We start from the raw sequence: 14490 nt of genomic DNA on the forward strand, positions 1-14490 counted from the left end.
GGATATGCGATGGTTTGAGGAAGAAGAAGAGCCCATCTGGGCAAAGTTTGATGAAGAAGAAGAACCAGAGTGGGTGGCGATGACTGGCAGACCCCCACCTATGGTTTTTCCGCCTATACCAGGAGCAATCCCGCACTTAAAACCATTGTATGTTAACGCTCACATATGTGGTAAGCCGATTAACAAGGTTTTCATTGATAATGGGGCCATCTTCAACGTCATGCCTCTTAAAACTCTGAGGAAATTAGGCAAAGGGATTGGCGACCTATCTCAGTGGATATCGAGATGATAAGCTTCACGGGACAACCAACCAAACCAGAAGGGATGATGGTGGCACCTATTGAAGTTGGACCAAAGGTGATTTCAACAGTCTTCTTTGTGGTAGATGCCAACACTACTTATTCGGTCTTGTTGGGGCGAGATTGGATTCACGCTTCCAAATGCGTGCCTTCTTCTCTCCATCAACAGATTATATTTTGGGAAGGAGATCAAGTATTTACTATGGAAGCTAGCACCAATCCGTTCGGCTCCACAGAAAGTGTGGAGGAGTCAGTGCTTTATTCAGAGTACGTACTGCCAATTTCGCGGACAACTGTGGTAGATGAATATCCCTGGAAGGGCTGTAGGCTCACTGCGCAGGGTTATGTGTTTCATTAGAAACATTCTTCTGCTTTATGGCTCTGTCGTTAGCCAAAAACTTTTTATTTTATTTAAGTTTAATTATGGAAGAAATAAATAAATGTGATAAGCTGATTAGACAGTTTTATTTAAACCAATTAATGGTTAGGTTACATAATAGTGAAGGTTCCAACAATAATGTTGGCGAGGGAGAAGGTTTTCGCTGGCCTGATCTCTTGGAAAAGACAGAACCTTCCTTGTCGACTTAGGATCCTCTTATTGAGTATAATGTAGGAACCGAGCAGATACCTAAGATGGTCAGGGTAAGTGGTTTGTTGTAAAAAAACCAACATGAGCAAATTGTATCGTTAATTCGGGATCATAAGAAGTGTCTGGCATAGGATTACTCTGAAATGCCCGGATTGGCGCGCAATTTGATAGAACATAGGTTGCCCATTAAGAAAGGGTTTAAACTGTATAAGCAACCACCAAGGAAAGTGTGTCCAAAATTGATGCCCCAGATCAAAGAAGAAATCGAGAAGCTGTTGAAGGTTGGATTCATTCGACCATGTCGATATGTAGAATTGTTAGCCAATATTGTTCAGGTAACCAAGAAAAATGGAAAGATTTGAATCTGCATTGATTTCAGAGATCTCAATCTCGCCACTCCAAAAGATGAGTATGTCATGCCCACAACAAACATGTTGATCGACTCGGCAACAGGGCATCGAATTTTAAGTTTGATGGATGGATATGCAGGGTATAATCAAATTTCATTAGCAGAAAAAGATATACCCAAAACCGCGTTCAGATGCCCAGGAGCCTTGGGAATCTACGAGTGGACGGTTATGCCATTCGGTTTAAAGAATGCTGGAGCAACCTACCAACGGGTGATGAATACCATCTTTCATGATCTAATCGGGCAGTCAATGAAGGTATACATTGATGATGTGATCATTAAGTCTACTGACTTTGACACACATCTGGCTGATTTAAAAAATGCTTTTATACGAATGAAGCAATACAACCTGAAAATGAACCCAACGAAATGTGCCTTTGGAGTTTCGGCAGGGAATTTCTTGTGGTTTTTAGTGCATGGAAAAGGGATAGTAATTGATGCGAACAAAGCCAAGGTTGTTCTGACAATACGGCCACCTCGGTCGGTCAAAGAAGTTCAAAGTCTATTGGGAAAGGTAAATTACCTAAGGCGTTTTATATCAAATGCTGCAGGGAAATTAAAACCTATCACAAAGTTGCTACGGAATAAGGCGGCCGATTTCTCTTAGGGTCAGGAGCAGCAGAAGGGATTAGAAGAAATCAAGTAGGCATTAATTAAACCACCTGTGTTGGTTCTCCCAAGAGGAGATCGACCCCTTCGGCTGTATGTTGCGAAAATTTTTGATGTGGTGAGTAGTCTGTTGGTGCAAGAATGGGAGGATGGTAAGGAAAGGGCCATTTATTATTTAAGCAAAACTTTGGCGGGACCAGAGTTGAATTATACTATGCCCGAAAAAAATGTGCTATTCTTTAGTTTTTGCGTGTACTCGGCTGGAGCATTACATTCTGCCAAGAGAAACCGAGGTGGTTTCTAAAATGGATCTGATTAGATTAATTCTGCACAGACCAACCATGCAGGGAAGATTAATGAAATGGGCCATCAAGTTGGCTCCTTTCGCGTTGCGACACCGGCCTATCAAAGCGGTGAAAGGGCAGGTTCTAGCCAACTTGTTGGCTGAATTTGCAGGCGATGAATCATTGGAAAACAAATTAGTGCCGTATATAGGCACCAGTCCTTGGAAGATGTTTTTTTGATGGTTCTCGTTCAAAAGGAAAGTCAGGAGCTGGAGTGATACTAGAAGGACCAGAAGGCAGTAAAATTAGTTTGCAGCTTCAAATGAAATAGATGACTCATAACTCTGCGGAATACGAAGCACTGGTTTTGGGTTTGGAAGCGCTTATCACTAAAGGAGTACAATCGGTCCTAATTTCTGGAGACTCTCAACTTGTCATTAACCAAGTGTTGAAACGGTACGCTTGTAATTATCCTCATCTGCGTAGATACAGAGATGTGGTATTCCATCTTCTATACAGAATTGCGGAGGTAGTTTTCGAGCATGTACCAAGAACAGAGAATCGATTGGCAGATAATTTGGCTCAGAATGCCTGCCAAAAAATGATCGGGTGTATCGATTCTGGGATTGATTGGAGAATAGAAATTATGGTGTATTTAGAATCACCAAGTTTTGTGACTCATGTAGCCGTTCGATTGAAAGCCTTACACTTCCATCTTATTGAAAGGGTTCTGTATAAAAGAACCTTTGAAAGAGTGTAATTGCAGTGTTTGGGGCCGAAAGAATCCATTAAAGTAATGGAGGAGGTCCATCATGGAATCTGTGGGGCGCACCGAGCAGGTTTGAATATGCGATGGGCTATCCATCGTATGGGATTCTATTGGCCAAAGATTTTTTATGATTGTATCTGTTGATGTATTTTTTCAACAATAAAAAAGTAAAATCCGAAAATAGGAATTTATCTTCGAACTTGATTAATTAGTGCCTGAGATTAGGAATCTCTAAACACTGTACGGTATATAAGAAAATATACTAGAAAATAAAAGACTGGAAATTAAAGTGATGATCCCTGAATCTCTTGACTTTGATGTCGATTGAAGATGATTGAAAATGTCCTGCCAATTGCAAATCTCAATCCTTAAATACCTTTCAGAAACGGTACTTGGAACCGTCGCCTGAATGGTTATAATATTTCTTTTAACCGTTCGCTACCTCCTTCTCTACAGACACGTGTTTTCAGCCGACCAAGCTATTGTTCTCACTTGCTTTCCGCAGCACCCGACCTCCACAACAACCGACCTGTTGGTCCAACCGCAGACCTCCCGACTTGTTAGCCCAGCCACAAACCTCTCGACTGGCGAACTATCCGACTTGCCTATCCGGCCACCAACCAACCGACTTGTTGGTCCGACCGCATACCTCCCGACTTATTGGTCCAGCCGCAAACCTCCCGACTTGCGGACTATCCGATTTACAGACCGTCCGACCTGCGGACTTTCTGACCTGTGGATCTTCCGACCTGCGGACTTTCCGACCTACAGACTTTCCGACCTGCGAACCTTCCGACCTGCGGACCATCCAATCTGCGGACTTTCCAACCTGCGGACCTTCTGACCTGTAGACCGTCTGACCTGCGGACCTTCTGACCTGCAGACCGTCCGACCTGCGGACCGTCCAACCTGCGGACTTTCCGACCTTCGGACTTTCCGTAGAAATACGTCTATTTCACCAGATTTTCTCGAAACACTCCCTGATCTACTTAACAGACCCCATTGTAGGCCCATCCCCCTTTCTGACTTAGGCTTTTTAACCTAATTATAATTTTCATACGTAACAACTTGCCCGCCCTCATCGGACTTTCAAACGTCATTCCTCAATCGCCGTTTGGAAGTTCGCATACCACAACCCTACTGAGGAATTGCCTCTGCAACTGCAATCAGTTACTGCAACATATCTGGTGCCACAAAACTCTCTCTTCTTCAATACTAGCCTTTGTTACTCGCAGTCTCTGCAACTCCAAATCATGGGGAACCAATATATTCCTGCACTTCCCTTCGACGGATCAATCGCTGAAACAACTCTCGTGGCGATGAAAATGCTCACTCCAACCATTCATCCATATTACACCACTTCTGAAGACTTCAATCGAATGAGAGAAGTCTTGGAAGCCCGAAACCTACTAGCTATCAACAATCCTAACTACAACGCAGTCCGCCTCCATGATAACATCAAAACTCATCTGACGGATCCCAAGGATCCATACCGCACCTGGTACAACAGGGTCGCGGAACACTTTCAAGATCAATGGAAAAGCCAACACATCGACCAGGCCATACTCCTTTCTACTCTCCCATGTCATTTACATGAGAAAGTTCTTCTAGCAATGTCGGCATTCTGGCACCCCGAGATTTGTGCCTTCTTTCTTCCAACAGCCCCCATCGGCACCACACTCATGGATGTGGCCATGATCGCTCATCTGCCAATCATAGGAGAAGACCCTATAATGGGTACCCTAGACAGACAAGAGCCCAGTGCAGACCATACAGGTTGGTCGCTGGCTAGCATTAAGGAATGGGGCTGGACCAAATTTTTAAATGATAAAAAAGAAGCAGACGGTACCCTTGTCACCGACCGCGAGCATACTGCCTTTCTGCTCTTTTGGCTCTGTAAGTATGTCATCATTTCTCCTTCGAAGTGTGTCCTTCCCACTCATCTTGATTTGGCCATACATATAGCCTCTGGCCACTTCTTTTCTCTGGGTACTGTTTTCCTTGCCAATCTTTTTGAAGGGTTATCCAGGGTTAGCACCCGCCTTAGAGATAAGGACGGAAAAAATTAGATACCGCCGCGTCGGGTCCTTTTTGGTTCTTGGAACTATGGTTCCATCTCTATTTTCCCGACGCTTTCCAACTTGGTCAACCTCCCGTTGCTCCAACACCTGAGAAGTCTCTAGGAATAGCCCTTAACCGACTTTGTTTAGGTCGCAACAACATCCAAGCATCCGACCCTATCATCACTGCTATTCTGACCAACGACCGTAGTAACTCCCGATTTTATATGCACTGAAAGTACATCGGTTATGCATCTGACCTGTTTTGGTCATTCCATGTATCTTCACCTTTGTCCGAACCAGACCCACTTCCACATCCAACTTACTCTTTCTCTTGGGATGCTGCTCTTAAGCCCAGGTCCTTATTTATTAGAAAGAAAATTGATAAGAAAGGCCCCAAAGCATTTTATACCTTCAACTACCAGCCTCAACTTTTGGTACGCCAATTCGGATGCCAACAAGGCTTACCTGGTCCCATTGCCCATCCACATTTAATAATTCAAAGTCCAGATGGGAGTGTCATTCCTGATTTGATTGCCCCGTACGTATCCCAGCTCACTAATTACATAACTTCCAACTCCTACATTCCCTTCTGAACTTCTCCAACTTCAATTGAATCCTTTCGCGAGTGGTGGTCGGTTACTTGGGCCTTAATTGTTCCTGACAAAGATCGTCTGCTGGGTATTCTTCTGCCCCAGCCTGTAGTGGTGTTGGGGGCGACCCCATTGACCAATACCCGAAGGAAATTAATCGTTCAAGGCACCAGATCGGGCACTCCGCAGAGGAAAAGAAGAGCCTTTCAAACTCAAGCTTTTCCCATCTCTGGAAACAATCAACCGAGCTTGATAGACTGCCCATCAGGTCGGGCCCCCACAAAGACCCGACCTCGTCCTGGTATATTCTCATTTTCCTAACTTAGTCTGATTCTTTCCTTACCATTTTATTAATCCTTATATTTTTTATTCAGGTCCGACTTCAACCAGGGCGACCGTCCAACCTGCTCCAAACCCAAACAACGCAGCAAAGCCACCAACCGACCAACTTCATGCGTCTGAACCCCCGACCAAACGACAAACCTTAATGCAAGCGCCTTCACCAGCCGAACTGCCAATAACAAGGATTTCATCTAACAGTGAGGTGACTGCTCTAGAGATGGGTAGGTTGCCTTATGTAGCTTCAGACCCATCTCTTCCTGATATGACGCCAATGGCCACACCGCCGTCTACTTCTGCTACAGTCGCCTCTAGTGCAACCGCTTCTGCTGCGGCGGCCTCTGCTGCGGCCGCTTCTGCTGCGGTCGCCTCAAAAGACAGAACTATCCCTGAGGCGGTCGTCCATAACGCTCCCGATGAACTTGTTGCAACCGCCTTAAATGCACCTGACCACAGGGTAGCAAACTTAGGAGTAGCAAACCTAAGGGCAGCAGACCTAGGGGTTGCCGACTTGAGAGTAGCAGACCCAAGGGCAGCAGACCTAGGGGTTGCCGACTTGATAGTAGCAGACCCAAGGGCAGCAGACCTAGGGGTTGCCGACTTGAGAGTAGCAGACCCAAGGGCAGTAGACCTTCTTCCAGAAGCAGACAGACAGGAAGGAGAACCTGTACCTGCCCAACCGAGAGGACTCTTACAAGAATTACAAGAGATTTCCTCCTCTGACTCAGAGACCTCTGTTAACCTGGTAAACACTTGAGATTCCTACTTCCAAACTATAAGCTAGTGTCAACATGATCTTTAACACACTATATCTCCATCATTCAGGGACCCAGATCCATACCACAACGTCCATTGAAGCAGCCGACGAGTCGGTCATTGCAATACCAGCCGCCCAGCCTTCCAGACTTATAACGCTTTTGGCGCCTTCCGCGACCACGATCCGTCCAGAAGTAAGTTCAACTTCCACAGTCAATTCTCAATATTTATGCTCCATTTATTCTGAAATAAACATCCTTTCTTCCAAGGATGTTCTGATCTAGCCCTCTTGTCGGCTGTGCTAACCCCGACGAACACCCGAGCTAAGGTCGGGTGCACAGATCGGGCGTGAGAAGGTTGGGCACGGAGCTTAGGTGTGACAAGGTCGGGTGCACAGATCGGGCGTGAGAAGGTCGGACACGGAGCTCAGGTGTGACAAGGTCGGGTGCAAAGATCGGGCGTGAGAAGGTCGGGCACGGAGCTCAGGTGTAACAAGGTCGGGTGCAAAGATCGGGAGTGAGAAGGTCGGGCACGGAGCTCAGGTGTAACAAGGTCGGGTGCAAAGATCGGGCGTGAGAAGGTCGGGCACGGAGCTCAGGCATGATCAGGTCGGGTGCTGAGGTCAGATTTGATCATGTCGGACTTGGAGGTCGGGCGTAATAAGGTCGGGCACTAAAGTCGGACGTGATCGGGTCAAGCTCGAAGGTCGGGCGTGATAAGTTCGGGCACAGAGATAAGACGGGATAAGGTCAGGCTCAAAGGTCGGGCGCGATAAGGTCGGGCACTGAGGTCGGACGTGATCAGGTCGAGCTCGAAGGTCGAGCATGATAAGGTCGGGCACGGAGATAAGACAGAAAGATCAGATATGATAAGGTCGGGAACTGAGATCGGATGTGATCAGGTCGGGCACGGAGGTCGGATGTGATAAGGTCAGGTGTTATATATATAGGTCGGGCGAAGTGGACTCAGGCAAGGCAGGAGGTTAAACAAGGGAAGGACGGACAAGAGGAGACGAAGCAGCAGATGTGCAGGTCGGGCGAAAGAGCAGTTCTGGACAGTTGGAGGAAGTTTCAACTGATGAGCGGAGTTGAAGGCACGACTTGGTGAGTCGGTTAACATACGTGTCCACAGAAGATGACTTTCTGGGCGGTTTATAGTGGTTGTTGTAACTAACCAGACGGCGGTTCAAAGCCGTTTCTTTAAAGGGTTTTAAATAGGTATGTTCTTGACCTAAAAAACCATCTTCAATCGACATCAAATTCAAAAAGAATTGCTTTGGGGATCACCACTTTATTTTCCAGTCTGTAGTTTTATTTTTCTATTTTATTTATGTATCCTACAGTGCTTAGAGATTCCTAATCTCAGGCATTAATTATATCAAATTCGAAGATAATTTCCTATTTTCAAATTTTACTTTTTATTGTTGAAAAATTGCATCAACACTAATAATAATTTTAAAATTGTAATTATTTATACTTCATTTAAAATTTTTATAACATTTTAATTATGGATACTCTCGTGCATAGCACGGGTTTAAACGCTAGTATACATTTGAAATCTAAATTTATGCCCAGTTTTCTTTTTGTTGTTATAAAAAAGAATTCATGTTAATTTTTTTAGTAATAAAAATATCACTTTTTCTATTTTGTTTTACTATAAAAGATTTATTTATTTACTTTTCTTAAAATTCATGTCCGAATAGACATAAATATCAATGATAAATGAAGTTATATTTTGTGTTGAGTTGTTAATATTTTGTGAATAAATAAAATATATATATTCACTATGTTCTCCCAACACAAATTTTAAATTGTGATTTCCAAAAATAATACTCCCTCCGTCTCAGAACTATAGTCTTAGTTGTGTTGGGCACGTGATTTAAGGAATATTGATAGTGAGTAAAAAAATATAGGTAAAAAGACATTTTTGCCCTTGTGAGTGTATTAGTGTAAAAGGTAGTGACAATTGTGTAATAATAATGAAAGAGTAAGGGTAGTTATATAGTTATATGATTATTTATGGAAATAAGACTTTTGTTTTGAAACGGACAAAAATAATAAACAAGACTACTTTATTCGAACGGAGGGAGTAATAAACAACACAAAAACTTTTTACAAAATTTAGAAAGTGAAAAAAAAAAAAAGAATTTCAAATACTTATTATAAAAAGTTAAAAAGTCATATATTTAATTTAAAATAATATACCCCCTACGTCCTAATTCAAAAGATTATTTTTACTATTTTCATCTGTCGCACTCAAAAGTGTTAATTTTCATTTTTAGTAAAAATAGTTATACACTAATACAAAAATATTCTTAACTTCTATCTAAATATTCTACTTTCTGATGAAATCTAAGGGGCTGTTTGGTTCATGGATTTTTTTGGTGGGATTGGGATTTTACTGTAGGATTTATATGTGATGAGATTTATTATATTTAGGATTTGGAATCCCATATTATGTTTGGTTGGTAAAATGTGGTGGATTTATATTTCGTGGATTTGGATTTTTTATATTCTAAATGACATAATTGTCCTCTTATGAATTTTATTTATTTTGACAAATTAAACCTCTAATTCATTATTAATATAAATTGAAAATATATCAATAATTTTATAAGATGACAATAGATTCGCGTAAACTCGAGACCCGACCGAGCCCGACCTATTTATTTGAAGTTGAGTCCAATTATTTGAGTATTAGGCCTGGATCCGGATCATGATCATGGTAATATAATAATAATATATCAACCATACATATGAAAAAATAATTTCGAATAATATAATTATATTAAAAATATTTTTTGAGTTTAACGTATTCATTATTTTATTATAATATTTTTTTAATAAAATATATAAATTTTAATATGCATTGGATCTGGTACATGTGTAATTTTAAATTAAAATTTAAAAATTGTAAAAAAATGGATTTTTCGGATCCATCAAGTCTTACCGGGTATAGTCTCGGTCGGATCTAGTATAATCGGATCCAATTTGAATCTCGGATTTAACAATATATATTTGGGATGAATATCAGTTTCGACTGAATCCGACTTATGGTCGTCCCTATAATTTTATAATTCAAATAAAATTTATAATAAATAATTAAACAATGAATTTATTAATTTATTTAAAAAATATTGTACAATAAAAAATAGTATAAATTTAATTAAATATATAATTCAAATAATAATTAATTTTAAAATTATTTAATTTTTTATATAAATATAATACTATTATTTTTTTTATAAAAGGATATAAATTTAAAAATTAAAATTTCAAGAATGGGATTTAAAAGTAACAGGGATATTCCCATTACAAAAAAATCCCTTATTTGTAGGAATTTAGACCCCTTTTTCAAATCCCATTATTTTAAATTTCACCTTTTTTTTTTTAACCAAACATGAATTTCATGGGATTTTAAAATCTAAATCTCATGTAATCTCATTAAATCCTTGAACCAATCAGCCCCTAAAATGTTGAATAATTCAGTTTTAAGTAATAATAGTAGTCTATATTTTATTTATTTATTTATAAGTTGTACTAAATAATTTGTTTTCTTATATGTTTTTGCTTCAAAGTATTCTCATTGAAGACTAAGATATATACAAACAATTTTGCAAAACTTAACAGTATAGAAATTGTTCAAAATTGTTTAGTAACCCCCTTATGTTCTACATATTGTAATTTATTTTTTGAAAAAGAATTAGGGTGTGTTTTTTTTTTTGAAAAAAAAAAACCGTTGTAGTTATCATTAAACTTCCGTGCTTGATGGAGAAGAAGCGAACAAAGATACGCTCGCTTGCTGTCTTGTTCTCTGTCGCGAACTGGGATCGCTCGCCAACTAGGTCAAATTGGAGCAAGAATGGTCGAGAACATATTACCCAACTTAGGGGACAAGGGGCGGAACGACCTCTCGATCTACTTACTGCATCCCAGGAATAAAAACGTGTGTTTTGTTAAATAATTTGAAGAAATATTTTTTATATGAGTCATAGAGAAATATATAGGTAATATAAAAGTAATAAATGTATATAATATATTACTCCCTCCGTCCCACAGACCATGTCCACATTTCCGTTTCTGTCCGTCTTACATTCTATGTCACTTTGTTTTTTTTAAAAAAAATGATTACATACTTTAATCTCATTTTTAAACTTTTTAATTTATTTTTTTTAATTTTAATTAAACTAATTAGTTATCTTAATATTAATTTATAATTATTTATATTATAGAATAATTATTTTCACTAATACATTCTTAATTATCTATTAATTTCACCCCTCCTAAAATACCGTGTCTACGGTGTAGCAAACATTTATTTTGAAAAAAATATATATTTATTTTGTGAAAAGAATACGATACAACACATTTTTTTAAAAAAAATTACTTCTTCCGTCCTAGATAATGTAAATACGATAATATAATTTTTAAGTAATTAAAAAGTGTATTAATAAAAATAATTATGATATAATAAAAATAATTATATATTAAAATTAACATAATTAAATAGTTTAATTAAAATTAAGAAAATTATAAATTATTAAATTTAACGTGATTAAAACTTATAATTATATTTAAAAAAATAAAAAATTACGTGAGACTGACGAAAATAAAAATAAAAACAAATTATGTGAGATTGAAAGAGTAATAGATTACATACACTTCTTATTTATATAGTAGTGTTGGTGAACCCTTATGTCTTCGTGGCATTGGATTCTCACAAATATTTTGCGTTACTCAAACCAACATTTTCGCTTCCGCTTCGTCCACCGCTCAAAGGCGGAATGGTCGCCTGCTCACCTATTGATGTATTTACATCCCACAATTTCGAAAGATCGCTTAGCCCGTTCATCTTCAGCGCAAGAGTGATCAAGGTGGCTGCTTTTAGGCATACTTGGCATAAAAAAATTTTCCCTTACAATCAAAACAATACAAACCCTTATACTAAGTTAAATACAGTATATTTTAAAGATAATTTATAATTTTTTAATTAAATTAAATAATTTTATTAATTTTAATTTATAATTATTTGTATTATATTATAATTATTTTTTTAATAATTTTTTAATTATTTACTGATGATGTCATTTTTAAAATTTCGAATCTACCGGAGTAATTTAGAACTTTTTAATGATGCTTTAGAATTATCCAAATATCTAAAACAAATTTTCAAAATTCTATGAAATTAGTATTTGATGCACGGGCCTACACATTTCAAAAATGCACATATGTAGATATGATGTATTACTATTATGTATGGCGATAAAATAAAATCCCGTATAATATTAACTTAATTTTCTTTATTAAGTAACTTTTAAATTTTAATAAAAAATATATTATTTTTCGGTCATAACAAACCATTAGTCAAAACAAAATCCAAATAAACGAACCCGTAATTTTGGAGGATTTTAAAAATAGTAAAAATTTAAATAAAATATTAGTATTTGATATAATATTTAAAAATAAAATAAAATTTTAATATAATATTTTTCATAAAAATAAATATTTAATGTAATTTTTTTTCTTAAAAAAAATATTGTTGATGATATATAAGTTTGTTTTGGATTTGATTTGAATTTGAATTTTTTTAAATTTTGATTTAAATAATAGTTTAATATAATATTTTTATAAAATAATAATATATTTTTTTAAAAATTATATTGACTAAACAGTACTATTACACATAATTTTTCTAATAATATTTTTTTTTACTTAGCATAATTTACAAATTACTATTAAAAAGAAAAAAAAAATTTGATGATTCAAATTTTGATACCAAACAGGACTTTATGTGGTTACAAAGCAAAGCAAGCAAGCGCGCCCTTCCAATTCACTCCATCCATCCTCTGCTGCCACGTGTCGGTCAAATATCCAATTTCCATTTCAATTAATTTTAAATTTTCATTTAAAAAACCGGACGTGTCGCCTTTTCATTTGCTCTATGACGTGTTGCCCGAGCGGCCCAAATTCACCCAATCTGACGATATTGCCCTCAGTTCTGACACTAGCAGTTTCTTTTCTGCACACCGTAACTCACCTCGTATCCAATGATACGACGACGCGTGGCTGTGTAGGTTTCACGCGTTGCAGGATATAATTTCTCCGAATTAAAATGAATTAACCAAGAGAAAAAAAGGAAAAAGGAAAAAAAAACGCCTCGTAGAATTCAATAAGAGGAATGGAAATGAACGCAATATTATCATTAGACTCACCCAATGCGAATTCCGTGCGATTCTCTCTCCATGGAAACCGAGGCTTCGACGGTCAAGGAGGAGTTATTTTGCGATGATTTTATCGACTTCAATTTTGGAGAAGGCGACGCGGCGATTCGCACCGAGTTTTTGAAAGGAGGTTCGGCGGCGGTTTCTTTTTCTTCAGGCTTGGAGTTATCAAAACTGCCGCCGGATTTCGGTCAGTTTCCTGTAAGTCTGATTTTTTCTATTGATGGTGATTCGTTACGCCGAATCGAACTCGCCGGATAATTATGGATGGACGAAAAAGAAAATATATCACATCAATTTGAATAGTACATATTTTCATATTTCTTTGTAATTATTATTATTTAAAAAAATAAAAAGCCACTGACTTGAGAGTATGCATGTCTCCACTGCTTCACTTTCTTTGTTTTTCTCTCAGTCAATCATGTGGACAAAAGTATTGTTGTTAATTCACATATTTAATTTTAGAAAAAAGAATTATGTATTTGATTGAATCTTATTCTAAAAGAATAGATATATTTTCTGTAAAAAAAAATGTATGTAAAGTGTCTTCATTGTTAGCGCAATTTGAATATAGTAGTAGTTACTGAATTGTTGAGGCAGGCCAACAGGCTTTGCTTTTTCTTTCTGTAAAGATGTGTTTATTCGGGTAGTAAAATTTTTTGAATTTAAATAAATTTAAGATAACACTTTCTTATTGTTTTTCTTTAAAACTTAATTGAAACTCTTATAAAACCTATGTAATTTGGGTAAATGATTTATTTTATTTTATTTCTTTTGAGAATAGTCTGAAGCAATCTTGAAGAGTTTTTTAATTTTTTTTTTATATTAAATGTGTCTATGTTAGGAAATCGTCCAGGAAGAATTAGAGTGGGTATCAAACAAGGAAGCGTTTCCAGGCTTAGATGAGGCATTCTTTGGGATATTATCCGAAAACCAAGAGCTATCCATAAAGAACAGCCCGGTATCGGTGCTTGAAGACACCTACGAGATGATCGAAGACACCTACAAGATTGTCAAGAGCTACTTCAATAGCATGAAACTCCCATCGACTCATCCTGTCCGGCCCCGGTCAAAGCGAACAAGGGAAAGGCGAGTCATCTTTGACGAACTAGCCATCCCACAACGCTCATTGTCGAATGAGACATCATCATCGTTGGGAAAAACAGAAAAGACGGCCAGGCGGTGCTGGCACTGCCAAACGGACCATACTCCACAGTGGCGAGCAGGCCCGATGGGAGCCAAGACACTGTGTAATGCTTGCGGAGTGCGATACAAGTCGGGGCGGTTGCTGCCGGAATATCGGCCTGCCAACAGTCCGACTTTCTCGAGCTCGCTGCATTCTAACTCGCACCGGAAAGTGGTGGAGATGAGGAGACAAAAGCAGTTGCAGTTCTATGAATAATTTTGTTGCTAGGGATTTAGCAGTTTGGTGTCAAGTTTTCTTGTTCTTGTGTCTCTAAAGTTTTTCTTTTTCTTGGTTAAATTAGAGGATGTAACCACTGATATTTTTGAAGGTTGGACGAATTTTAAGGGTTTGTTTTTTCTTTTAAAAAACTTTCTACA

General features: G+C 38.0%; 1 protein-coding gene across 1 annotated transcript; it reads left to right on the plus strand.

Annotated features, from left to right (window-relative positions):
- The first annotated feature begins 12846 nt into the window (after positions 1–12846).
- LOC127242525 (GATA transcription factor 1-like) lies at positions 12847–14490 on the plus strand. The gene is made up of 2 exons (XM_051262078.1): positions 12847–13128; positions 13772–14490. Exons 1-2 carry the CDS (start codon positions 12922–12924, stop codon positions 14327–14329), a joined length of 765 nt encoding a protein of 254 aa, XP_051118035.1. The 5' UTR covers positions 12847–12921; the 3' UTR covers positions 14330–14490.

The sequence above is a fragment of the Andrographis paniculata genome, unplaced genomic scaffold (assembly GCF_009805555.1).
Source record: "Andrographis paniculata isolate CXL003 unplaced genomic scaffold, ASM980555v1 Contig87END, whole genome shotgun sequence".
Lineage (NCBI taxonomy): Eukaryota > Viridiplantae > Streptophyta > Magnoliopsida > Lamiales > Acanthaceae > Andrographis > Andrographis paniculata.